This window comes from Lethenteron reissneri, chromosome 44 (assembly GCF_015708825.2).
Source record: "Lethenteron reissneri isolate LAM-NWPU_2019-01 chromosome 44, ASM1570882v1, whole genome shotgun sequence".
NCBI lineage: Eukaryota > Metazoa > Chordata > Hyperoartia > Petromyzontiformes > Petromyzontidae > Lethenteron > Lethenteron reissneri.
The window spans coordinates 7,763,972-7,791,426 of NC_083822.1; the positions used below are offsets into that span (position 1 = coordinate 7,763,972).

Genomic DNA, 27,455 nt, shown 5'->3' on the forward strand with positions numbered 1-27,455 from the left:
GAAGAAGAAATAAAAAAAATTGATCGTGAGCGACTTCTCAGGGCTTAGTTTCAGCTGGGTCAACGGCCCGGAAAATATCTCCACTCCCAGCATAGCACATCGGAACGGCTTTTCCCATTAATTTCAAACGAAATATGGGAGATGCGCTTCGGACAGTAATTCCAACTACTCCTAACCTAAAAATATATACCACTATGACTTTTCGCAAAACTAAAATAATAATTAGCCAGGAGTTGAATATTTAAACGATTGAATAATAATCAATTTAAAACAACAATAATTAACCTTTTGAATTAACTGAACAAAATATCTGCATTGTTGGAATGGACTGGAAAGGCGTTGTGGAAGCATTACTGTTGCCCTTTAGGGACACCGTGACACTGTCGCGGATGGATGACGCGGCCTCACGGGTGCTTCTTGTTTGATCTCATGGCACGTGCCGTAGTGAAATTTTGTTAATGCAGAAATTCGATTTCGTTAATTGGAAAGTTTCCATAATGTGTCAATTGCGTAAATGCTACATTTCTTAAACCCAACATTCGTAAATCGAGGGATACCTGTATATCTCAGAGAAAGGAAATAACACCACAGGTGGCAGGTGCAGGCACCTCCTCCATAAGTAGCGAATTATTATTGTGATTGTGGTGAAGTCCGATCCTTCACTTATACACCAAATTGTACAGCAGGAGTTACCTCTGCGAGTCTATGGGTCTCTTTTTTGAGTCTTTGTGGATGTGTGGGTCTATATTTGAGTCTAGTGGTCCCTATGTCCACTCACATCACCGACCATTACCCAATGAATGCTTACATGCAAGGAGGTGCATGGCGAGATCTACGACTTACCGAACGCAACACATTCGGTTCGGCTATAAACTTGTCTGTTTATTCTCAAATGCAATGCGAAAGAAGACCTCAAGAGCACGGTGGGGTATCTTCACAAATACTCAAACAAATGCAACAAAAGTTCCTTACTTGGCACTCGGGCCTGGTACGCGGGCGAAGCCTCCCTCCTCGCCTGATCGCCAGCCTGCTCCTGGGGCTCCTGGGCAGGGGAGGGCGAGCGTGCGAGCTGGGCACAGGGGTTGTAGGCCGGAGCAGCCGGCGAGGGAACCGGCGTCGCCCGTGCCACCGCGGGACTCGCCGGCCTCATGTCACTGGGCCGGTAGACCCCGGCCACCACCGCTGACGCGCCCTCCCTGGTCCTGGGGGAGGCTGGTGGCGTGCCGCGGGGGGAGGCCATGACGGTGGCCGTGCGCTCCCGGGCACTGGCGGCGGTGAGGCCCGGCGTGGTGGTTCGGGCCCTGGCTGTGCCCGAGTGCTTCGACGATGACTTTGGCGGCGCCCGGGGCGGCCGGGCGTCGTGGTCCAGATCGATGGTGCCACCACCTCCGCCGCCACCACGGAGCTCAGCCGATGACATCTGCTGTTCCTGTGACACATGCGGAGAGAGAGCGAGAGAGGAGGAATGCACGGAGAGAGAGATCGATCGTCCACGTTAGACAGGAAAACACCTTTAATCCGATACTATTACCTGCACTTATCCACCAAAATATCTCCGCGGTTATCCAAGGATAAATAAACATAATAGGGCAAGTCCTGGTAGGACGTTGGAGTATTTTGGCACTGGCTTAAAGCATGGCTACCTTTCCCGCTCGTCCGTGGTTCCTCCTTGCGCCTCTGAGTTGTTCTGTCTCTGTCATCGGGTGCGAGCGACTACTGTGCCGCAGCACAAAGTTCCAAGTTGAACGTTATTATTTTCTTAAACGCAAATTTGAGCTGTGGCCTGAATCTTCCAAGTCAACCTTGTGTCACAGGCTCGCATCATGAGTTCCCTACGTCAGAGGGGAGCTGACGTTGTTGGTGGCGTGACTATGTAATTCCACATTCAGTAATTTTTTTGCAGCAACCCAACCTCGAGCGCAGGCCCTGCTTGGATGTAGTTCTGGGAAAGCCTTGCCCAACTTGCGCGAAGAGTCGAATAACTCGGCAAAACATGGAAACGCCGCGTGCCGACTCCCCTAGCCAACTAGACTTGCCCTTGAACCACTAGTTCTAGGAGAATCAAACCAACTCCCGCAAGGGGGCAGGCTGGGGGGGGGGGGGGGGGCGTATGCACATTTTTTTTTAACCATCAAAAGGTTTTCTTTTATAAATATTTCAATTAAAAAAATACGTCACAAGGGGTGGGCAGGAGGGGGATCGGGGGGGGGGGGGGTCGGGGACCGTGAGATTATGAACCCAATGCTGAGCCGCTCCTCCTTCCCGTACCCACCCTGGGATGCACCACCAAAGCCAAGTCGAGTTCCAACGCGCTCAACTTATTTCATCTCACGGGAACGCGGCGCGAGACACTCACCTGCGCATGCAGGCTCCTGTGCATTTCCAGCGCCTGCTGCTGCTGGTGCTGCTGGTGCAGCTGCTGGTGCTGGTGGTGGAGGAACATAAGCTCATGCTGCCGCTGCAGCAGCTGCTGGTGCGAGAGGAAGTGGTGCAGCGAGGGAGCGTCGTGCAGACCGGCTGAGGCGGGCGAAGCGCCGGGGTACATGGGTGGCCACAGCGTGTGCGCGCGGTCCACCAACTCCGCTGTACACGCACGCACACACGCATACGTGCACACGCGCGCGTGTACACGCAGGTAAACGACAAAGGCAAAAATCCCCACCGTGTACCCTTCATTCGAAAGGCTGTTGAGGAACATGTTGTCGGCGAGATAATGTGGCCAGCACCACACCCAGCCACGTTGGTTGACACTGAACCGGGTACTCATTTAAGACCGCGTCGACGTAGGGGAGGTCCCAGAACCACTTCAGATTTTCCCCACTGATATTGGTCGCGTGTCTGGTTGCCGGGTGGAAGAACACAGGCACACACACAAATATGCTAATGCATGCGCGCAAGCACACACAGATAATCACACACACGGATAATCACACACATATCTATATGTACGTACAAGCATGCATACAATAGCACACTTACGCGCATGCACACACACACGCGCGCGTGCGCGCACCCATACACGCGCGCGCGCCATCATTAAAAACTGCAGACAGTGACCGTGAAGACCCCATTCACGAAACATTTCCCCCTAATGACGGCAGAGATCAGTGGACGCAGTTTGGTTAGAGAGAGAGAGGGGTAGGGAGAGCGAGCGAGCGAACGGGAAACGGAGCGAGCAAACGCTGCACGGAGAGAGGGAGAGAAGAGATGGAAACGGAGCAGAAAAAAAATAGAAATCACAGACAGAGTCATCACGCCCAATAACCTTCACGCAACGATCACGGCCAATACAAATACCCAGAAGCTGTTATTTATTCATGTTTAATAGACACTGAGCAAGAACGGGCGGCAGCAGCAGCATTAGGAGATCGCCAGTGCTCGACACACTTGCCAGTCATCCTGGCAGTGCCAAAGTGGAGAAAATAGTCTACATTTCATGCATATATGTATATATATTTGTAAAATAATTAAATAGTAAAATATGGCCCGGGCAGAAGATTAATCTGTTTCCACGTGAAAGCATGTGTGTGCGTGTTGTGTTGACGTCGTCATAATGATGATAAGGAAGATGATTATTACGATAATTATCAGAAGCTTTCATCAGCAGAAGAAACACTGGCTGAACTGTCATTATCATCATCAGCAGCAATCACAACTTCGATTAGCATGACCATTACCATCATCATCATCACCACGTATAATATCATAATTACAAAAAACCAGCATGATTATCAGAACTGCGATCTGCATATTCTATATCCTGTATATAAAATCGGCGACGTTCCGGCAATGGTCCTTCTTCATGTGTTATAAAGAAGGGTGATTGCCCGAAACGTTACCTTTAATTTATTTGTTTCTTTTAAGGCAGCAGTACCGTTCACGAGTGCTTTGAGGTTTTACGTTTGTTTGTTTGTTTGTTTTTTGCTGTCAAGGCGCAGAGAACATCCATCGCGGACGGAAACGGAGTCAATCTGCGTGTCAATGCGAGCGCTCCGGCTGCTCACGCACGTGTGCACCGTACACTCTTCAGCACGGCAAGCCGTTTTTTTATTCTAAAACCGTCATCCTTCACCGCCGCGCAATTCTCTCACCCGCTTCGGCTGTTGCCACCTTCTCCAAAAAAGAATACCAATGATGCATCGGCAATAAGCAGCAGTTGCGGCACACCACGTGATTCAGGCGCGTGCACGTCGGAGCGAGAGGCGGATCGCGAAATTGCAGGACCGTGAGAGACGGCGACTCCTCGGGGAGGCCTCCGTCCAGCAGCGGATCGATCGTGTCACAATATCAAACCGAGCACCTGGGCAAGAGCCCATATCGCCCACTCCATCTACCCCGTGGAAGAAGTCCACTCGGACGCACACCGTTCATCGGCTGCTTCTCCGTTACGATTGTTATTGACCTTCGGCCCGCCGCCCCCAACTTGTTTATACAGCGTTCTGGCAATTAATGGCGTTGGACAAACATCCGAATATCGGATCACAGAGCTTGGGCAATTGTTGGCGCCAGTTCTGGCTGTCATCTCCCTCCCCCCCCACCACCGCTTGTCTGCGGTTTTCCCTGCCGAGTGACCGCGCGCGTTACAAATTCCACAGCGGTGAGATGCGGCGACATATAGTTTTGGCTGTTGCCTGATGATGCTGGTTGTAATTGGCGGTGGGTTTAAGTCTCCAACGCACCGGTGTGCTGAACTAGTAACTAATTGGCACGTTTTGTTTACGTGACAAACCTTACTAATTGACTGTGTCGCGTGGTGGCGGGTTTAACGACACCACATTTATAATTTCCGCGATGCAACCCAAAAAAAAATGGAAACCTCTATTATGGATATATATTATTAATATAATGTATCGGTCGCGCTCACCAAAGTGTGGGGGCGGGGGCTCCGCGGGGATGAACAGCAGGTGGCCCGACTGGGGATCCTGGGCGATCTGGTAGCCCTTCTGGGAGATGGGCACCGCGCCGGGGAGGCTGGGCGGGTACCCGACGGGGAGGCCCTGTGCCATGGACGCGTGGCTAAGACCTGCGAGCGCACGCACACACGCACACACACGCACACACACACACACGCACACACACACATGCACACACTCACACACGCGCACACACACACGCACACACGCACACAACAATGACAAAGATCCTAGAGGCTGTTGGGGCAAGTCGCTGATGTTGATCACGAGTGGGAATTGAACTCGCTGCGCTGCTGATATCCACCGTAAACAAAGACGAAGATCACCCGAATAGCCTTAACAGGCTTTTGGGGCAAGTGCTGTTAGCGAGCAGCACCTCTGAAGGCCGGCACGGCGCACGAGGCGGGTGGGTGGCCAGCATCCTCGCCCGACCGCCTTTGTCTCCCCGGTGACGATGTTTACACATCGCACTGGGTACTCACTTGAGGCTGAGTCGACCTAGGGGAGGCCCAGGACCGGCTTAGATATTCGTCTCTGGTGTTGGCAATCGAACTCGGGTGGCCGGGTTCGTGGCGCAGCGCGACAACCGCTACACCACCGGTGCCCATGCACACCTCACCGCGGGCACTTGTGGCAGGCTACGTGCACTTTAACACCACACACGGTGATGCGACCGCGAGTGAGACCGGCAGTGAGGCCGGTAGTGCACTTGGTAATGTGACCAGCAGTGCGGCCCATAGTGTGGCCGAGAGTGTGACGGGCAGTGTGACTGGCAGTGCCTCGGCTGTATCCCCTACCGTAGTAGGGCGATCCGGGCCACATGGTGGAGGGGCTGCACGCGCCCGCCACCCAGCTGTGGTGGGCCATGTGGGGCGGCTGGTGCGACGGGTCGGGCGGCGGCACCCACTGCCCGCCGGCCACCCCGGCGGGTCCGCTGCCGGGCCCCGGCACGCCCCCCACCGCGCCGGGCGGGCCTGCGCCCAGCAGGCGGCCGCCCCCGCCGGCGCCCCCGAGGCCGGACTTGGCCAAGTCGAGGCCCGGCAGCGAGGGGGCGCCGAGACGGCCCAGGTCCGGTAGTCCAGCGGTGTCCCTGTGTCGAGAGCGGCGGGGGCACGGGGGGTGGGGGTATATTTGAGTCTCTATCGTCTGCACAGCCTTAACAGACTGTTGGTGCAAGTGCTGTTAGTGTGTGTGTAGTGGTTAGCCCATTGCGCTACGAACCCGGCGACCCGAGATCGATTCCCGCTCATGGCTAACACCAGAGCCGGTTATCTGAACCGGTCCTGGGCCTCCCCCCGGTCGACTCAGCCTCAAATGAGTATCTGGTGCGGTGTGTAAAAACATCGCCACTGGGGATACAAAGGCGGTCGGGCGTGGTGTTGGCCACCCACCCCTTTGTGTACCGTGCTAGCCTTCATAGGTGCTCGCCAGAGGTGGGACAAAGTCATTGTTATGCAAGTCCAAGTCGAGTCTGAAGTCATCAAATTCATGACTCGAGCCTGACTCGAGTCCAAGTCACATGACTCGAGTCCACACCTCTGGTGCTCGCTAACACCACTTGCCCCAAGTCTGCTCGGGATATATATTTATTTATATATTTGCGTGTCCAAATACGCAGGGCCGGTTGCGACGTTTCTCCAGTGACACATGTTCCCTGGCCGTTCCCCACGGCCAGGGAACATGTGGAGCACCGCGCAACGGGATCCTGGCAGGGACCCTTCCCCAATGCGATAACCATCAACCACACATCGTGAATGCAGCCCGCCCCATCCCCACATCCCTCCTCTCCCCCCTGCCACCGTCACCCCGCAACCAAAACCCGCAACCCCACGGATTTGGGCTGTGCTCGCGTTATTTGCCAGCTCTGGGCATGCGGTGGCGGCGGTCGCGGCGGCGGTGGCAGGGTGAGAAGTTTGCTCGGTTTGCCGACTAATTTGGCGGAGGAAGCTTGGCCAGACCTCCCCTCGCGGCAACCGCGCACGTGTGTGTCGTGTGTGTGTCGCGTGTGTGTGTGTGTCGTGTGTGTGTGTGTGTGTCGCGTGTGTGTGTGTGTCGTGTGTGTGTGTGCGTCGTGTGTGTGTGTGTGTCGCGTGTGTATGTGTGTCGTGTGTGTGTGTGCGTCGTGTGTGTGTGTCGCGTGTGTGTGTGTGTCGTGTGTGTCGCGTGTGTGTGTGTGTCGCGTGTGTGTGTCGTGTGTGTGTCGTGCGTGTCGTGTGTATGTGTGTCGTGTGTGTGTGTGCGTCGTGTGTGTTGTGTGTGTGTGTGTTCGTTTGCATTCCCCCCGCCTGCTGTTCGCTCACTCAACCGCTCACCCCATCACCTGCTCACTCACCCCATTACCCATTCTCGCACCAAACTGCTCACCCCATCACCCGCTCACTCACCCAACTGCTCACCCGATCGCCCGGTTACTCACCCAACTGCTCTTATTTCCCACTCACTCACTCACCCAAACACCCACCCAAACACCCAAACACTCACACACTCAACTGCTCACCCAATTGGCCAACAGCTCGCCCAACCAACCACTCGCCAGCTCACTCACCCAATCACATGCCCACACTCACAACCGCTCGCACGCTCATCTGTGAGTGTTGGGATGCTGGAAAGCTCTCCCAGGGTGTCGTGACCGCTGATGGTGCCAACTCTGTCAGCTGCAACCTCCCCTCCCAGCCTCCCATCTATCCACCCTCCCCTTTAGTTCCAGCCACCAGTAATCCCGGCAGTCACTAGCTTCACCAGCCGCTCGCTTAACCAGCCAAAAGCTTAGTCAGTCGCTAGCTTAACCAGTTGCTGATTAACCCACCGCCAGCTGAAACCAATCGCCAGCTTAAGCAGTCAGGAGATTAACTTGGAATTCCCTCCCATCGTGTCTCTTCCTTAACTCATAACCTTGCTCATTTTAAGCAACATGTTGCACTCGTATCTAATTCAACTCTGAGAGTTGCTGTTTGCTGCTGGCTACTTGACGTTTTGGACCATCGGGCACCTGCTCTACAACAACAAAACGTTGATTCTAGATTTGAAGCTTTCGTGACTGCAAGGATTCATATTCTTAGTTTTTTTCAGTAAAGTCACGTAGGTAAAAATTTAAATTAATAAAAGTAAAATAAAATAAAAATCACGACGTTTCGGAGGCAACACAAGCTTCCGTCTTCATGGTGGAACCGTCACAGCACGATAGCTGTATCAAGTAAGAGAAATTCCAAGAAAACAGTCCTTGTATATACAGTATCCTGGTTGAGGGTGGGAGGAGCCAAGGTAGGCCCTGGATATTATTTTATTTTAATTTTACTTTTATTAATTTTAATTTTTACCTACGTGACTTTACCGAAAAAAGCTAAGAATAACAAAACATTGCTTCACCAAACTGAACAGTCCTAACCGGCCGTGAGCTTCACCAGCCACTAGCCTAACCGGCCAATGGATAGTGCTACTCCAAGCCGAACCGACTTTTCTTTTCTTGGGGTGGTCCTGACGTGAAATATTCATGAAGCTGGATAGTCCATAGCACTTAACACGTGGGGGTGGGGGGGGGTGAGGAGGAAGCCACGGTGTCATGATAATGAACGCACGCAAATTAGAGAATTACACCCGGACAGCGCGACAGATAGGTCACCGCCTCACAACGTGACATCGATAGCCACGGTCAGGTCACGTGACGCACCTGAGCCAATTAGGGAGGCGTCCCTATCCTGCGTAGGTTATGGGGGTTGTTCGACCGTACTTCTGACCAACGCGTAAACATGGCCGCCGTGTCTATGGAGCGCCTTGAGGAGGATGTGGATGCGCTTAGAAGATTGAGCGACAGAAGCTGTTCGCGAGAGATGGCAGGTGTCACAACGTGCAGTATTACTGCCTTGGACTATAAACACAGCCACAAAGACAAAGGTCACCCGTACAGCCTCTAACGGTCTGCTGGGTCAAGCGCTGTGAGCGAGCACCTATGAAGGCCAGCACGGTACACGAAGGGGCGGGTGGCTAGCACCACGCTCGGCCGCCTTTGTCTCCCCAGTGCTGTTTACACACCGCACCGAGTACTCGTTTCAGTCTGAGTCGACCTAGAGGAGGCCCAGAACCGGTTCAGGTATTCATCACAGGTGTTGTGCGTGCGTGGCCCAAGACCAGTTCAGACATCAGTCACCGACGTCGGCTCCCCACGTACACACACAGCGACACGCAAACAGCGACACGCGCAGATACAGGTACACACATAAGTACACACACATCTACACAACAATAACAACAGCCACCATTCCCCACTGAGTGGCGGTGACGTCACAACGGAACTTGTGTGTGTGAATATACACGCACGCAGACACGTACACATATGTATGCACACACACACGCGCGTACAGGTATTTACGCATATCTGGCTAAGCACTTTAGTTACCACTCCCGTCTGTTGCTCTTTCGCAGAGCGACGCGCCTCCCAAAGTGCCTCTCGTAACGCCTCACTTAGCCAAATTAACATTGACGAGCCACTCGCCGCATGCTTCACGACTGGAAGTTGTGGCCCAGCCGGGCCGGTGGGGCAAAAAGGTGGGTACCCATCACACAGACACACTCACAGACACACACAGACACACACCGCACGGGCAACTTTAACCTGCCCAGGTGTGGCATCGTCTGCTGATGAACTCCAACGTCCGTAGCTTAATGTAATACAGCCGTCACGTAAGACTTAACCTTGACATTAGACTTAACCTTGACATAAGACTTAACCTTGACATAAGACTAACCCCAACGACGCCGAAATGCGTCAGGTACTACTTTATAACTCGAACTAGGATCCGCATCGTATCGATCGACAGTTTGGCTCCCCACATATCCCCCCCCCCCCGCCCTCCGCCAAGTCGCTACGCACCTGAGGCTCGCCGCTTTGTGCCGCTCCCGTTCGTACCGCGAGCCCAGCCGCTCGTCGGAGGCGCGGGACGGCCGCTCCTCGTCCGCCCGCTCCGCATCGTAGCCGTCCAGACCCCCCCGGGCAGCTCCTGGAGACGGCGAGGATGGAGGCACGAGGTCAAAAGAGGAGATCACTCGTGCAGCCTTGAGAGACCGCTGGGGCAAGCGCCACGCGCGAGCACGTGTTGACGCCGGCGCGGACACAACGACAATGCGGCGTGGCCGCCTCCACGCACGACCGACTCTTTCTCCCCGTTTATGGCCGAGTCGACCTAGGGGAGGCCCCGGACCGTTTCAGATATCGTCCGTGCACTGACGTGGCCGTGGGCTGGAAAATTCAATTGAAATGGGCGCATTCGTATAAGACGGCACGCTAACCGCTGCGCCACCGCTCCATCCCGTTGTCACTCCGATGCCGGGCGCAGGACTTCCCCGCCGATCACGGCAGGGGGTTGTCCGACCGTACTTCGCTGGTCAACGAAAGTGGGAGCGGGGGGGAGGGGGGATTGTACCAGGCAGTCCTGACGTAGCCGAGTGGGGCCTCTGCTCCCGGAGGTCGCGGAGGTCACGGAGGTCACCGGGGGTCGCAGGGCCCCCTCCACCGCCGACCCGCTGGCGAGCCAGGGCGACGGCGATGCCCACGGGTGGGCAGCGGACCTCGCTCTCGCTGGTGCCGCGGCCAGAGCCCTCCTTGCTGCGGCCGCGGGGCTGCTCCGACCTGCGGGAGACGCCCATCGTGGTTGGTCAAGAATTCGTTTTTTTGCTAAATCATCATCGTCAAGATCCATGGGCAGAGAGCCCGTGGGTGTCCACTGCACACCTTGTCGTTTGTTCCCACTTCCCTCTGTCTTGTGCCAGCACGCTCAAGCAGTGCACATTCTAATAAATACATTTAACAACAAACGGGGTAGGACGCTGGCCAAGGGCGACACTGCAAACGCCGGGTGGTGCGTTCATTGCCGGAGCGCGCCATGCGTCGGATAAGGTGAAATGAAGAAAACTCGAGAATGCCGCCACCATTGCGTTAAGACGACGATCGCACTCGGCTGAGCCACACACTCGTGGTGAGCACGCCGAGCTGGTGAAATCTGGGCGAGTACTTGGATTGGGTGACCACCATCACCAGGGCTTGCCAGGTGTTGTAAGTTTTCGGGGCTGTGAGCTGCGGTTAGGGGGTGCCAGTGCTGAATGGTATCAAACCCCTCATGTACGGCAGTGCAGTGCCGGGCGTTCTTCGGTTTCCTCCTCCAACACGAAGACAAACCCTCACTGCAATGGCATGCATGGCCAAACATCTCAATGGAGCAGGACCCTCTTGAAAACGAGTCCTGAGGCTCGGTGAAGCGTTCATGGATAAGTAAAAAGGGAAGGGAAAGTGTGGGGTGGACTGGAAGAGGTGGAAGAGTAGACAGAATACACCACCACGCTGGGAGGGTCCCTCTAGAGCTCCCTCGAGTGGAGGTCCTTCCACCATTTATATTATTCATATTATGTGTGTATATATATGAATTCCATTTTTTATCATGATTGTCATTAGAGAAACCAAAAATGCACCGAGTAATACTACTGTGGCCCTTTAAGAACAAAAATACATTAATGGTAATGTTTAACTCCATACAAATGGAAACAGATGGCGATTAGTCCACTTGCTGCACTGCCTCCTGCTGGCGAGCCAGGAATCGGCACATCCTCGACTCCCAGGGGAAGTGAGTTTCACAACGTTTGTGTGCGGTGATCCAGGAACTCTCGCTGTTGCCTTCCACAGCGTGGGACTACAGGTAGCCGCGCCCAGCATCATAGCCGCCACCACCACCACCACCATCATTAGCATTACTAATATGAAACAGCTGCCCCAGTAGACAAGAACGCACATCTTCTGCAAACACACAAATAGAATCGGCAGTGGAACAATGGATGAATCCTCACTTCACCCGGCAGCTAAATCTAACATGATCCCTAACCTCATGCCCGGCGCTTTACCCTCACCCAAACAGATTTATGCGGAATGGTTTTGCTATTCATGGGAAAACATTCAGTGCGTGTGCGAGTGTATTATATATATAACGCGCGCAATCCGACACCACACCAAAGTGTCGCCAAAGTGTTCATCGCTTCATCGTCAGCTTCGCTCAAGAGAGAAAAAATATATATATATTCTTGGCATTTAAGAATATAATGGAGTAGAATGAAACCCTAAGTCCCCCCCCCTCCCCCCATTCCCCCCCTCCCCCCATCCCCCCCTCCCCCCACCGGTCCTGCGAGCGGAAGAGCAGCAGTCACGGCCGGGCGGCTTCGCGGTGGAGCGAGTGGCTCGCAACCGGAAGGTCGCGAGGTCACATCCTGGTTTGTAGGGAGGGGGGGGGGGTTTGACTCATGCTCATCATCTCTCCCACCGGGGGTCGATCAAATGAGAGGTTCTTGTCCTCCCCACCCCGCCATAGGATCGTGGAATTTCCACCACTTAATCGGGGCTGTAAATTGGGAATTTTACACCGACACCTCGATGCTCGTTGGAGCGGGAAGTCACTTGTGACTTTTTTTTATCTTAATTAAAGAATTAAGTAATATTCCCTAAATTGCAGACATTAAGGCGTGATGGCAACTTGGTCACAGAGCAAGCAATGGAAATGAGCTGCAGGAGATGACTGGACAATGTGCATATTTGAGGAGATCAGGGTGGGCTCAGGATAAAGTTTGCGAACCAACTCGGGACCATCTGCTGAAGGGACACTTCCGATTAGCATGGTTGGCTACGTGCGGTGCGAAAGAAGTTCAACAATACGTACGTACACACCACAGTGTAAGGGGTGCATAGAGCAGCTACTGAAGGCTGAGCTGCATCAAAGTGATGAAACAGAGAGGGCGGGCAGACGAAAGCCGGTCGGAGTGCGATCGGAAGAATGAAAGTTAGCAATGAGAAGCGCCAACACCAATGAGCTTTGAGGAGGCGCTTAGCACCTACCGTCACGTACGGATCGGTCGCACAGACGCCGACAACCGCTACGAGAAACAACTTGGAACGAAATTTAGAAAGTTGTGCAAAGAAGCAACCGACAGGCACAACGCTTGGAATGATTACCTTGACAGACAGAGAGAAGAACCCGTGGATTGGCAACGGGAGAATATGTGTGTGCTCAGATCATCGTGTTGGCTGCAAATGAAAGCAAGTGCGCTTGGGGTGGGAGACAGCACGAGGGGAGGTAGAGGGAGCCCCGTCCGAGAGATACGTCCACCATGGAGACGGAGCGACAAAACCACTGGCAGGGTGAGTGGCACGAGTTTGCACACCTGTCTGCTCCCCGCCGAGACTGGGTGGCCTCGCTCAGAGCCGCCGCTGCCGTCGCCGCCGCCGCCGACGACGAAGGGGCCGAGGACGATGTGGGCAGTGGTGGTGCGCCGTGCGGGTGCCCGTGGGGGTGCCCGTGGGGGTGCCCGTGGGGGTGCCCGCCAGCGGCCCCGCGGACGTTGGCGAGGCCCCCGAAGGGGCTGCGTCGCCCGGCCAGCACCCGCGCCTCGGCCTCGCGCGAGAACGAGCCGGTGTAGCGCAGCAGCCCCCGCATGGCCGACGCCTCGGGGCTGACGGGTGCCGGCGGTGGCTCGCTGCCCTCGCGTGTCACCCCGGACCCTCCGCCGCCGCCGCCGCCTCCTGGCACCAGCACCGAGCGCCGGCTGATGAGCGCCGGGCCCGGCCACTCCACGGCGGAGTCGCCGCTCGCTTTGACCTGGCCGGACGACGACGAGAGCAGCGGCGGCGGCGGTGGCGGCGGCGCCGATGTCACTCCGCCGCTCGCGCACGCCCCGTAGCGCCCGTAGCCGCTCCCCGCCGCCAGGCTGCCGTCCGGGTCCATGGCGCCGCCGCCGCGGCACTGCTGGTCGGCGCTCGCCGACGTCCTGGCTTGCGGGGGCTCGAAGCGCCGGCATGGCTGGGGGGGGTCCTGTCTGTCCCCGACGCCGGCGCCGTCCGACTGCCGGTCGGACCGCGTGTCTGCCGGCGCCCTCGCCAGCGCTTTGAGCGAGCGCTCAAAGCGCCCGTCCCTGTGCTCGCGCCCACCCCCGCCCGAGGGCCAAGCGCCGGAGCCGTCCGCAGCGCCACCCGCGCCGTGGTCGCCCCTGCTTCGGCAGCTCCCGCCGGAGTCGAATTTGATCACCGAACCGCCACCGCCGCCACCCCCGTCGTGCTTTTGCTCGCACGCGGCATCTGCCGGGTCGGCGCCGTGCCCCTCGGCGATGGCGTCGGCCTCCCTCCTCCTCTCGCGATCGCGGTGAGTGGCGGCGGCGGCGGTGGTGGCGGCGCCATACGCGGCGGCGTGGGTGGGGCTCGGGTGCCCCACCGACGGCACGAACATGGGCGCGATGACGCGGTGCCGCGCCGACCCGCCGCTACCGCCGCCACCGCCGCTCCCGCCGCCGCTGCCGATTCCCCCGGTCGCCACCGTCTGCGCGGAGCTCGTGGAGGAGTGGATTGAGAAGCTGCCAGACGTGACCTGAAGCCTCGCGGGCGACGGCCCCTCGGCTCGAGTCCTCAACGCCGATGACGACGACGGCAGTGACGACGACGACGTGACGTAAGGGCCGCCTCCTTTATCCTGCGCGTGAGCGTCCGTGTCGCCGCATTTCCGGTCCGTGCCGTTAACGAACGACGAGGAGGAGGACGGCGGCGGCAGGGCGGCACCGCTCTTCCCGGCGCTTCCCGACGTCTCCCTTCCGGCGGAGCCGGGGTGGTGAGACTTCGCGTTCTGCTGCTGGTGCCCGGGCAGCGCCGCCGCCGCCGCGGCCGCTGCCGCCGCTCCCCTGCAACTCCTGAGTTCGCCCTCCTCCCCGGACTCGCTCGTCAGGTCGATGACACACTTGGAGCGCGCCCGGGCTTCCTCCCGCTTCTCGGAGCGCTCCCGCTCCCGCTCGCGGCGGTGCGCTGATGCGGCGGCGGCGGCGGCGCCGTCCGTCTTGCCGGCGCGGCTCAGGCCGGGCCGCTCGGAGCCCTTCTGTGGCCACGCGGCGGCCGCCTCCTTGGTGTCGCGGGACGAGATGAGCGTGGGGCCCGAGGGCGGCTGGGCCGGAGCGCCGCGGGGGACGATGCTCGCGTGGCTCGCGTGGGCAGAAAGGCTGCTCATGTAGTAGCCGTCTGGGATGCGGTGGGGGAGGAGAAGGTGGGGATAATGTAAATTATAATAACAATTGCTACATCGTACTGCTACCTACCCCGATTTGTTTCGATCGGGGGAAGGGGGGAGGCGGGGAGGGGTGGGAGAGCAGCAAAGTGAGAATAAAATGAAGCCGAGTTTGAACTTTACTTGGCAGAATCTCATCCGCAATAGTCCACGTGGGTGTGAAGGTTTTGGGGTGCATGGGATCTGGGGATCGGGGTAGGCACTCGTCTCGATGCTCTCGAGCAAATACAGTGCCGGCGGATCTGTCGCGACTTTACACAAGGCGGACGAAAATACAATATTACAATAGTTCGTATCCTTACATTTGAGACGGCGAGCACTGATGACGGCGAGCCTTTCCGACCCGCAAAAGTCAACGGCTTGCGTTTTTGAAGAAAACGGAAATAAATTTGCGCGGTCCCCGTCCCACAAAAATAAAAGTTTTCCTTTTTTTGATTTTGTGATCGTCCCTCCTTCCGCCAATCGTAGCACGGCAATAGTCTTTGGCCTTCCTGACAAGAAACCGTACACATCAGCTCCGGCTGCCCCGCGTGATCACAGGGCCCAAATATGCAACCCAACGAGAGAAAAAAAAAACATCAAACGACCGCATTCTCCCGGCACCTTTGAAGTCCGAGTGACAAAGCAAGAGGCAACTCGACGGGGCCAGGCGCGAGCTCGAGTGGCCACTACGCTCGAGAGGGCCACTGCCACCACTGTCGCTCGGTGGTAGTGGCGGTAGTGGTGGTGGTCGACATGATGGTGGTGGTGGACATGATGGTGGTGGCGGTGGTAGTTGGTGGTGGTGTTAGTGATGGTGATGGTGCAGCTGTTGGAACTACGGTGCAATTTTCTAAATTCCCCCCCACCCCACCCCTCCTACCACCACCAGCACTACCACCACCACCACCTCCGTCCACCCAGCGGTGATGAGAGCAAGCATTGCTCTGTTTGGAAGAATCGAGTGGGAGAGTGCTGACCACCACTGTGTGGACCAGAGGGCACTTAAAGGGTTCCCAGAGGTCTCTCTGTGATATCCGTGTGTCCGTGTGACCGTTGCTCTCACACAGAGTGCCGCGCTGCTCAGAGAGACTTCGGAGGCTGATCCAGATTGGCGACAGGACGCGGCTGAGAGAAGAAGGCGAGAGGGTGAACTTTTTTTTCACCCCTGGTGATGGCACGGATTCTGTACGTCTAGGTGCCAGGGCTTTGGCGAGCAGTCAGGGCGGTTACCTTTGGGCAAGTCGTGCACTCGGGACTGTCCGTACGCGGCGAGGAAGGGGTTCACGGAGGGCGACTGATCCAGCGACACGAGCGGGAGGTACGGGGAGTAGACTCCGGCGGACAGACGAGACAGTCCTGCAAAGGGAAAGACAAAAAGGCAAAGATCCCCCGTGTAGCCTTTGACACACTATTGGGGCAAGGGCTGCTCGCGAGAGACCAGACACCGTACGTACAGATTCGTACGTGCTTAATCGTACAAACATGCATACGAAGACACACACGTGCACGCATGCACAAGAGCAGACATGAACATCCCTGTATAGCTTCGAACAGACTGTTGGGGCGAGCGGTGTTAGCGAGCACCTATTAATGCCGACACGGCGCACACTGCAGCGGTGTGGCCATCAGCACCACGCGCAATCACCCTTTGTCTCCCCATTCCTTCGGATCCAAAACCAATACCAATCTCGCTCGACCAACGTCGACCAGCACAGCGGTAGCATGGTCAGACCTTCGGATGTTATTACGATTATAATAATAATATCCGCCAGGTGAACATATGACGGAGCCGTGTGGGCGGCTGTTAAGCACAACAACCCTCGCCGCACAGCGACGTCGTGTCCCTTGCAAAGTCCACGTGACGCCCGTTACGACGCCCATTTACAAAAAACACGCCGGCGTCGTGATGAAGAACTGGATGCCATTATGAGAAACGCGCCGCGCGATCTAGACGCCGCCAGGAGTGATGAAAAGCCGGGGCCGCGTGATGGAGAGCGGCTGCTGTGATGGAGAACGAGCGATATTACGAAATAATCATTAAAACGCACCCAGGACACGCGCGCGCGCAAAAATAAAAATAAAGGGAGGGGGGAAAAAATTGGTGCCGCGAAGCAACTTCCAGTTACGACGAAGGTGATGAAGTGGGCGCGTGAAGAAAATGTATCAACACATATTGCCGCGCGCGTACGCGCTTGTGTGCGTGTGTGTGTGTTTACTGTAGGGGGGAACAGCAGTGCATCGGTTAGCGCGCTGCACGACGAAACCGGCGACCCCGAGTTCGATTCCCGCTCACGTCCAACACCAGTGACGATTATCTGAACTGGTCCTGGGCCTCCCCTAGTTCCACTCAACCTCAAATGAGTCCCTGATGCGATGTGTAAACATAGCCACTAGGGATACAAAAGCAGTCGACGATCGGGCGTGGTGATGTTAGCTATGCATCCTCTTGTCTGCCGTGCCGGCCTTCATAGGTGCTCGCGAACAGCACTTGTCCCAACAGTCTGTTAAGGCTATACAGGTGATCTTTGTCAATGTATTTGTTTACAGTGGGTAGCGGCGGCACAGCGGCTATCGCGCTGTGCTACTAACCCGGCGACCCTGAGTTTAATTCCCACTCGTGAACACCATCAGCGACGAATATCTGAACCGGTCCTGGGCCTCCCCTGGGTCAACTCAGCCTCAAATGCGTACCCCGTGCCGCGTGTGTAAACATCGGCACCGGGGAGAGCACGGGGGCGGTGCGCTGTGCCACGTTCACCTTCACAGGTGCCAACCGTCAACAGCACCAGCCGGTGACGGCCTGGCTTCGACTGATGGGCGGGGGGGCGGGGGAAGGCACGCATCTTGCCCGCACGCATGTGTACCGTGCGTTGGCACATCTGTGAGTAATTGCCGCGGGCTCCTATGAATTACCGGCTATTCGCCCCGAACCGTAAGCACCTAGGCGTCTGTGCGGTAAAGGTGCGTCGACAGATTATCCTCGGCAGCGTCGCTTTATCGTCACAATTAATAAGAAAAAAAACCTAAATGCAAATTCGCTAAAACGCTGCGCGCACTTAGACGGGGGGGGGGGGGGATTTGGATCTCCGTGCGCACCGGCCGGGTCCGCGTGATCGGTAATCACCACGCGAGGGGCCCGGCGGGGCATCCCTCACCGCCGAGACCTGCGTGCCGGCGAGCACGGCGTCGACATCGCCCCGTTAATGGGACGTATAAATTATCCGGGATGCTGCCGCGCCGCGTAATGGAGCGGGGCGCAACGGACTTGGCGATGCGGAGGGACGTCGGTTCAATTCCATCTCTCCGGATTGAGGGGTGGGGGGATGGGGGGTTGTGGGGGGGGGGCACGGGGACGAGGAGCCACAACGAGCAACTCTGGACGCGAATCGACTCGTTCATTGCATGAAGGAACAAAACAAAAAAAACCACCTGGTTCGGCCAAACAGCCCTGGCATGGCTCGGACGTGCCAGTGGAAAAGACGGCGTGGTACCAGCGAACCTCTGCTCACCTTCTGACTGTGCCGCCCAGTAATCGGCGAGACCAGGGATGCCCGGGGCGCCATGTGGGTTCGGTCCCTGGCGGTACGAGGGGGGCTCCGCCGATGCCGGGCAAGGGGGTCCGCTGGCCAGGTACGAGCTCAGGTAGGGGGATGAACCCCCCAGGTAGGCGCTCCCTGCACACACAGGCACGGCAGGGAGGAAGGGAAGAGGCGCAGGGAGTCAGGCATCGTCCGGGACAACAGGGTGACGCAGTGGTAACTGCTCGCGCCTCACAGCAAGAAGCGTCCTGGGTTTAATTCCCGACTCGGGCGCCAGTCCCGCGTGGAGTTTGTATGTACTCCCCGGTCGTGCGTGGGCTCCCTCCGGGATCTCCAGCTCTCTCCCATGGCTAAACTAGACACGCAATGTCGCTGGTGTTGGACAAGCAATATCCCAATTGCTGAAAAATGACACTGCTAATTACTCAAATGTAATTACACATTCTCAACCCCCCCCCCCCCCCCCACCCCCATCTTGTAAAACTCTTAGCAGGACTCTCCTGAAAAAAGATATTCTTGGGACTCAGTGGGGCCTTCATGCGTAAACGGTCGTAAGTAACTTCAATAGCAAATAGCAACCGTCTAAATCATCATCATCATCATCGCTCTCTCTCCAATGTATTTTTCATTCAATTCCTCCCGTGGAACGGAACGTCGGACATCGTCCCGAGCAACGCGCGGCACCGCCCGACGAAACGCCGCCGGAAAGCTACGCAGCAGCACGCGGTGGTCATCGTCAGCCATGGTCTATCCACTGCTCGATTAAGGCCTCTCCATGCCTCTCCCCGGCGTGGTTTGTAAACATCAGCATGTACGCATATGACCCTGAAAAGTGCAAAGCGTGACTTCCAATTGTAAGTCAGTCAATCCCTCTGCTTTGTACCTCTCTCTATGTCTGCTCTGGAGAAGGGTCATTGGCTGAAACGTCAGCCTACGATACGTGTTTTCTGGTATAAGGCAGTGCTCCCAACGAATGTGATGGGTGGCTTGTGTTACTCGCGCACGATTCAGATTATTTGCCGCTTTCGCCAAGAAATCCTCACCGAGTCTTTGGGCCTCTTCTTCAAGAGGGTCCTGGCTACGTTAGGGCTGTGTGGCCAATATCGTGACTCAGAGTTTGTCTGCGTGTGGGAGGAGCAAAGCGGAGAACCCGGAGACAACCCAGCAGCAGGCTGGGGAGGGATGGAGACACCACTCAGTATGGCCACCTCGTGGCCCCACCGCGACTACAACGCCTGGCAGTAAGCCCTGGTGGCGGTCACCCATCCCATGTGCCGACCGGGCTCAAGCCTGTTTAGCTGCCAAGATCCGACAAGATCGGGCACACTCGGAGTCGTGTGGGCCCCGCAGGCTTGCCAAATCCCCTTTCCGTGAAATAATGAAAATATACGGAGAGAAAAAAACCTCAGCCGGTGTGGGGGCATAACCAGCGTCAAACATGAAAATAACGTGACAAGCTGTGTGACACTGTAGCAATCATCGTGTTTGCATAATACCTGTTACAAAACCCACGCACATGATACGCTGAACACAGACTGGTGACTCAATGCGGACTAAATGTCTATTGGGGTGACTACCCCTCGCCTCCCCCCCCACCTCTGCCCCACTCGACCCGACGGCACACGAGGGGGCGGGTGGCCAGCAGCACCACGCCAGACGGCCTTTGTCTCACGAGTATCGATGTTTTACACACCGCACCAGGGACTGTACTCGTTTGCTGCTGAGTCGATCTAGAGAAGAGGCCCAGGACCGGTTCAGATAATCGTCACTGGTGTTGACCGTGAGCGGGAATCGAACCCGGGTCGCCAGGTTCATAGCGCAGTGCGCTAACCGCTACACCACCGCTCCCCCGCTGCACAGACCCCACGACACACACGCAGGCACTGGCACGCACACATTGTGGTAACACTGCGCACACTGTCATTAGTATTGGTGAGCGCGTCGTGCCGTGATCTCTGTGCACGTGGAGCCGCGCGGAGACACGAGTCGTCACCGACACTGCTGCCTGCGTAATCCGCGCGAACCCTCCCTGGTGTGCGCGTGTGTGGCTATGTGAATGTGTGTGTGGCTGTGTGAGTGTGTGTGTGGCTATGTGAATGTATGTGTGGCTATGTGAGTGTGTGTGTGGCTGTGTGTGAGTGTGTGTGTGGCTATGTGAATGTGTGTGTGGCTGTGTGTGTGTGTGAGTGTGTGTGGCTGTGTGTGTGGGGAGCGGTAGTGTAGCGGTTAGCGCGCTGCGCTATGAACCTGGCGACTCGGGTTCGATTCCCGCTCACAGCCAACACCAGTGACGAATATCTGAACCGGTCCTGGGCCTCCCCTAGGTCGACTCAGCCTCAAAATCAGTACCTAGTGCGATTTGTAAACATCACCACTGGGGAGACAAAGGCGGCCGGGCGTGGTATTGGCCACCCACCCCCTCGTGCGCCGTGCCGGCCTTCATAGGTGCTCGCTAACAGCACTTGCACAAATAGTCTGTTACAGGCTATACGGAGATCTCTGTCTCTGTGGCTGTTTGGCTGCTTGTGGGAGCGGTAGTGTCGTGGTCAGTGTGCTGCGCTACGAACCCGGCGATGCGAGTTCGATTCCCGCTCGCGGCCAACAACGATTATCTTGATCCAAGATCGACTCAGTCTCAATTGAATACCTAGTGCCTCGTGTGCGGTGCAGGGCCTTCAGAGGAGTTCGCTAACAGCACTTGCCGTAAAAGTCTGATGAAGATATATGGGGGATTTTTGCCTTTTTGTGTGTGAATGTATGTCGAAATTCATAATCAACGTTTTTGGGTTTAGATCGCGTTATTTATAAATGTGTCGTAACCCTCCACCACCCGACACGGCCAATCAGTAATTCTAGCGAATTGCCCGATGATGCTGGATGCAATTACCAGCGAAACTTCGTACTCAAATTGTAAATGTTGTGGCTTCAACACACCGGTGGGCTAAAGCAGTGAACTATTTGTCTTTTGTCAACGTGACACTTTTTTACTGATTGGCCGTGTCGGGTGGTGGAGGGTTACGACACATTTATAAATAACGCGATCTAAACCCAAAAACGTTGATTATGAATAGCATTGGTCGCGAAAGCCTCACACGTGTTAAACTATGTCGAAATTCTTTCTCAGGGTGCGCAGCCAACGTGCTACGCTTGTCTCTGTGTATGTAGCTGATGTGCGCGCACAGTCGCAGAGTAACGTTCGTCTGGGGCCTTCGAGAGCTCCCTCTCGTGGAGGCCCTTTCGCCAGCCACGCAACGAGCAAGCGAGTCGATTTATTCCGGGCAGAGGGCCCATTGAGCTCAGAAGGTCTTTGTCAGTGGCAACCCAGCCAAAGTGGAAGGTAGGTTACACGGGAAAGGTGGGCGCGGGAGGGGGGGGTACAGGGCCCGCGTAGAACAAAAGCACAGACGTTTTGGATAAACATGACTTACACATTCTGATAAACACACCACGGCTATGTACAATGGAAGTCCAGTAAGCGATCCGAAATAGTAAACAATCCAGAGATCGTGCACGGCACCCGTGAGACGAATTCGCGTGAGTGACCGCAGGGGTGCACCTTGAACCGTTTTCCCTGTTTCTAAAACTTGATTAGCCCCCTCCTCCCGTCCCAAGTTTTAATCCATTGACGCAATCAATCCTCACGCTCCCCAAGCAATCTGTGTCTACGTGCTGGTAACAGTAATAATGATGGGGGGAGGGGAACTAAAGGATAGGCCTTTAAAACAAGAGTTAAGATGTTCAAACGCCAAATAGATGCCAAAATCATGTCATCAAGTGTGCATTGTCCACGCATATTTGTGGCAAGACACGCAAGTTTTGGCAAACGTGCGTGCACTTGGTGCCTTGATACAGGTATCTACGTGGTGTTTGAGCATCTTGACACCGGTTTATTGCCTATTCTTATATTTGTTTCATTATTTTGATGCTGACAAAAAAGGTCAAACAGATATGACGTTAATAATGGTCGCTCTCGCTCTCTATGACAAAGACAAAGATTCCCCCGATAGCCTGAACAAACTGTTGGTGCAAGTGCTGTTAGCGAGCACCTATGAAGGCCGGAACGACACGTGAGGGGCTGGGCGGTCAGCACCACGCCCGGCTGCCTGTCTCCCGAGTGGCGATGTTTACACAACGCACCAGGTATTCATTTGAGGCTGAGTCGACCTAGAGGAGGCCCAGAACAGGTTCAGATAATCATCACTGGTGTTGGCCGTGCGCGGGAATCGAACTCGGTCCACCGGGTTCGCAGTGCAGCGCGGTAACTGCTACACTCTCTACATACACACACACACGAAGCGTATTTTTTTCGAATACATTCGCTTGCGCCGTATTACAAATCAGCGGGTAGTGTTGGTATGCGAGCAGGGCACGCGAGTTTTAATGCGGAGGAGTCACTCAGAGGCGGCCTTTTTCGTCTCTTTCTCTCCGAATCGTAAATGAGAGCGAAAAAAAACCCAAAAGGAGCGTTTCGTTCGGGGAGAGCGCTCCTGGCGACGCCTGCGTGGTGGCTGCGTGAGTGCGGAATTCAAAGAGATGGAACATAACATTTAAATAAAAAAACAACAACACTCTACTCACTCGACACGTTCGTCAATAACACCGTGGCCTTAACAAATATGTTATAATAATAATATATAGACGACGTTCCGGGCATTTGGCCCTTCTCCCACGGACCTTCGTAACGCATACAAAATATTTTAATAATAATAATAAAGCGAGTGCCGTTGACTTTCATGTAAACAGATCTCTTTACTTTCATCGAGACCCACTGAACAAACCGACTCTCCAGAATCCGGAGTCGAGCGATGGGAAAACAAAGCGCATTTTTTTTCTCGACGAGACGTGTTGATTCAAGCTACGTTATACAGCACGTCCATAAAACGAGGTGACTTGCGCAAAAAGAAACCCGTGCACTCTGACAGAGGTCAATTAAACGAAGCGACTTGCCGAGCGAGTTCCCTTTCAGATGGAGAGCGAGCGAGCGAGCGGTGGTGTTTATGAAGGTGAACGCCATTCCACCACCATCACCACGGTTCCCTGCGTCCATTCACTGCAGCAACACCTGGCCAAGTCGGTGTCCTTTACGATGATAGTTGTCAGCAATGGTGAAGTATGGTCAAAAGACGCCACCCCCCCCCCCCCCACAATGACCGACACGGCGTAGGTAGACCTTCATCTCGTAGTGGATTAACAAAAAGGTTGAAATTATCATCATCATTATCATCATCATCATCATAATGTATGCGAGCGAACAGCACACATGTCCCAGCTCTCTCTCCACTCTCTCCCCTTGCTTTGCTTGACTGGACTATGCACTCTCCCACCGCCACCCCCCCTCCCCTCCCGTCTGTTTAATAAAGTCTCCAGGGAGGGGCCCCACGCCACCGACTCAATAATTGGAAATAACTAGAGTGAATCGATGGTGAATTTACACCGCCGACCCAAGGAAATATACATGCGGGGTGTAATTCCAGCCGAAGCCGGACCGTCCAGGGGCTGAACTCCGGAAAAATAATCGGTGTGAGATATCCAAGGGAAACGAAGCGGCATAATTTCACAAGCAACCACACGCGCAGGCTGTGTGGAAGGCACTAGAGTGGCCGCCAGCGTCTAGAACGCGATGTCGTGGTCCGGCACTCTCTCTGATGAATAAAAACAAATAATGAATCGACTGCCGTGACAGTGGCGACACGGGCACACATTTCTAATTAAGCAACGTCACCGCGCTCGCCATTGTCGCTACGTCGTATAATACCACGCTCCGTAATAGGACCAACGGTGCCGGGGCCGTGACCCTTCTTCGGGCCAGCGAGAAAGATGAAGGGATCGACTTGCCTCCGTAGTTGTGGATGTTTAGAGTTGACAAATGAACGTGCTTCAATTGACACGCGAAAAGTGCATTTTATCACAGACGATTCAAACGCGTAAGAAGGGGTGGGGGACTTGGGCAGGACACGGCATGGCTCGAAGGGACGGTGACCGAAGGGTCGAGACTAATAACGGAGTGGCAGCCAAGGAAGGGAGGGGGCCCAAGAGAGCCCGAAGTGAATTATGAAATCAACTCGCGTGCAGGTGTTCGGCGGATGATCACATAGGCAGGACCGTGACAGATCGTGGCGGCGGCGACGGCTTTCATCCAGCAGTGGATTGTGCGCGTGGAGCGACAGACAGACACGCAAAGATAAAGATGCCCAGCATAGCCTCAACAGTCGATTGGGGCAAGTGCTTTTGGCGAACGAGGGGGGGGGGGTGAGTCGGCCAGCACCATACCCGGCCGCCTTTGTCTCCCTGGTGGCGATGCTTGGCACACCGCAACAGATACTCGGTTCAGATAATCGCCACTACTGTTGCCCCTGAGCGGGAGACTCAAACTCGGGCCGCCAGATTTCGTAGCGCAGCGCGCTAACCGCTCCACTACCGCTCCAAAGATCCCCCATATAGCCTGAACAGACTGTAGGGGCAAGTGCTGTTAGCGAGCACCTATGAAGGCCGGAACGGTACACGAGGGGGTGGGTGGCCAGCACCACGCCCGACCGCCTTTGTCTCCCTAGTGGCAATGTTTACACACCTCACCAGGTACTCATTTGAGGCTGAGTCGACCTAGGGGAGATAATCGTCACTGGTGTTGGCCGTGAGCGGGAATTGAACTCGTGTCGCCGGGTTCATAGCGCAGCGCGCTAACCGCTACACTACCGCTCCACACACTCACGCACGCGCACTCACGCACAGACACACGCACGCACTCGAACACAAACACACACGCACGCACACGGCTTCCCGCACCCCCCTCCGTCCGTCTCTGTCGGCCACGTAGAGATTCGGATAATAGTTCATCTCGTGAGACTCACGGTCCGACCCCCCCCACCCCGCACCGCATCACCCTGCCCCCCCCCCCACTCTCTCTACCCTCCCCGTGCACTGCCTCCCAACCCGCACCCAACCCCGCTCACCTCCCCAACCCCAACCCCCACCAGCATCAACCACAGCCACCACCACCAACAACAACAGCAGCAACCCCCCCCCCCCCCCCCACAATCTCCTATCCACTGCGTTCTATCCACGCTCCATCCATCCACACGTTCCGCAACCTGTCTCTCCCCCCCAACCGGTCCTCTCCCTTCTCTACCCCCCCCTGCCCCATATACCCCCCTCACCCGCCCCCTCCCACCCCAGGGACTCAGCAAACCCCCTCGCCCTCAGCATGTCAGCCACTCTCTCTGGGTAATCCATCTTGTGACGAGCAGAGCTGTCACTCCCGGGTCATCGCGCCCACCCAGCGCCGCGCGGGCTTAAGCTCTCCCCGTGTCTCTCTCTCACACACACAGTGTGTCTCTGTGTGTGTGTCTCTGTGTGTATGTCTGTCTCACACACACACTGTGTGTGTGTGTCTGTCTCACACACACACTGTGTGTGTGTGTCTGTGTGTGTGTCTGTCTCACACACACACTGTGTGTCTCTGTGTGTGTGTCTCACACACAGTGTCTCTGTGTGTGTGTCTCTGTGTGTGTGTGTCTCCCCCCGTGTCTCTCTCTCACAGACACACACTGTGTGTCTCTGTGTGTGTGTCTCACACACTGTGTCTCTGTGTGTGTGTCTGTCTCACACACACTGTGTGTCTGTGTGTGTGTGTCTCCCCCCGTCTCTCTCTCACACACACACACTGTGTGTGTGTCTCACACACTGTGTGTCTCTGTGTGTGTGTCTGTCTCACACACACTGTGTGTCTTTGTGTGTGTGTCTTTCTCTCTCACACACACTGTGTGTCTCTGTGTGTGTGTCTCACACACTGTGTCTCTGTGTGTGTCTGTCTCACACACACTGTGTGTCTCTGTGTGCGTCTCCCCCGTGTCTCTCTCACACACACACTGTGTGTCTCTGTGTGTGTGTCTGTCTCACACACACACACACTGTGTGTCTCTGTGTGTGTGTCTGTCTCACACACACACACACTGTGTGTCTCTGTGTGTGTGTCTCACACACACTGTGTGTCTATGTGGGTGTCTCACACACACTGTGTGTCTGTGTGTGTTTCTCCCCCCGTGTCTCTCTCTCACACACACACTGTGTGTCTGTGTCTTTCCCGTGTCTCTCTCTCACACGTACTGCGTGTCTATGTGTCTCCCCCCTGTGTCTCTCTCACACACACTGTGTGTCTGTGTCTCCCCCCGTGTCTCTCTCTCACAGACACTGTGTGTATGTGTGTGTCTCCCCCCGTGTCTCTCTCACTCACACACAGTGTGTCTGTGTGTGTGTCTCCCCCAGCGTCTCTCCCCGTGTGTCTCACACTCTGTGTCTCTCTCCCAGTATCTCTCGCTCAGCATGTCTGTGTCTCCCCTTGCTCCGAAGCTATCCCTCTGTATAAAGTTTGCTCTGCATGCGTCTGTCCAAGTCTCGCTCTATCCAGTTGCATCTCTCTTGCTCTGTGTGTCTGTCTCTCCCCGTGTTTGTATCTCTCTCACTCTGCCTGTGCGTGTCTCTATCACTCTCCCTGTGTGTCTCTCACCCTGTGTGTGTCTGTCTCTCGTTCCGTGTCTCCCTACGTTCTCTCTATCTCTACTGTTGTCTCCGTTGTGATCACTCGCTATGTCTCTCGCCTCCCCCGTGTGTGCATTTGTCTTCTGGCCTTACTCACAATTCGGAATCACACGTTCTAGGTAATTTACGCACACACACATTTACACACAGACACGCTTACATAAACACATCCACAAACACGTGCACTCACACAAACACAAAATATACAGACCCCCCCCCCCCCCACCGCTCCACACCGGATAGCCTTCATAGACTATTGAGGCAAGTGCAGCTGGCGAACACTTGTGAAGGCCGACAACGAACACAAGGCGTTGGGTGGCCAGTACCGTTCCCGGGCCGCCTTTGCCTCCCGAGTGGCGAAGGTTAACACGACGCAACGTTTGTTTACTCGTTTGCGGCTGAGTCTACCTAGT

The 27,455-nt window shown here is 55.7% G+C and overlaps 1 protein-coding gene across 1 annotated transcript in view; it reads right to left on the reverse strand.

Annotated features, from left to right (window-relative positions):
• Positions 1-27,455, reverse strand: part of LOC133353449 (trinucleotide repeat-containing gene 18 protein-like) — a 130,577-nt gene that overhangs the window by 38,743 nt on the left and 64,379 nt on the right. The window contains exons 3-11 of the mRNA XM_061569712.1: positions 18,478-18,642; positions 16,199-16,324; positions 13,107-14,940; positions 10,331-10,536; positions 9,781-9,907; positions 5,711-6,003; positions 4,865-5,023; positions 2,357-2,583; positions 973-1,429 (exon numbers count right to left, since the gene is read on the reverse strand). Of these exons, the coding sequence (XP_061425696.1) occupies positions 973-1,429; positions 2,357-2,583; positions 4,865-5,023; positions 5,711-6,003; positions 9,781-9,907; positions 10,331-10,536; positions 13,107-14,940; positions 16,199-16,324; positions 18,478-18,642 (3,594 nt within the window). The remainder of the gene's footprint in view (positions 1-972; positions 1,430-2,356; positions 2,584-4,864; positions 5,024-5,710; positions 6,004-9,780; positions 9,908-10,330; positions 10,537-13,106; positions 14,941-16,198; positions 16,325-18,477; positions 18,643-27,455) is intronic.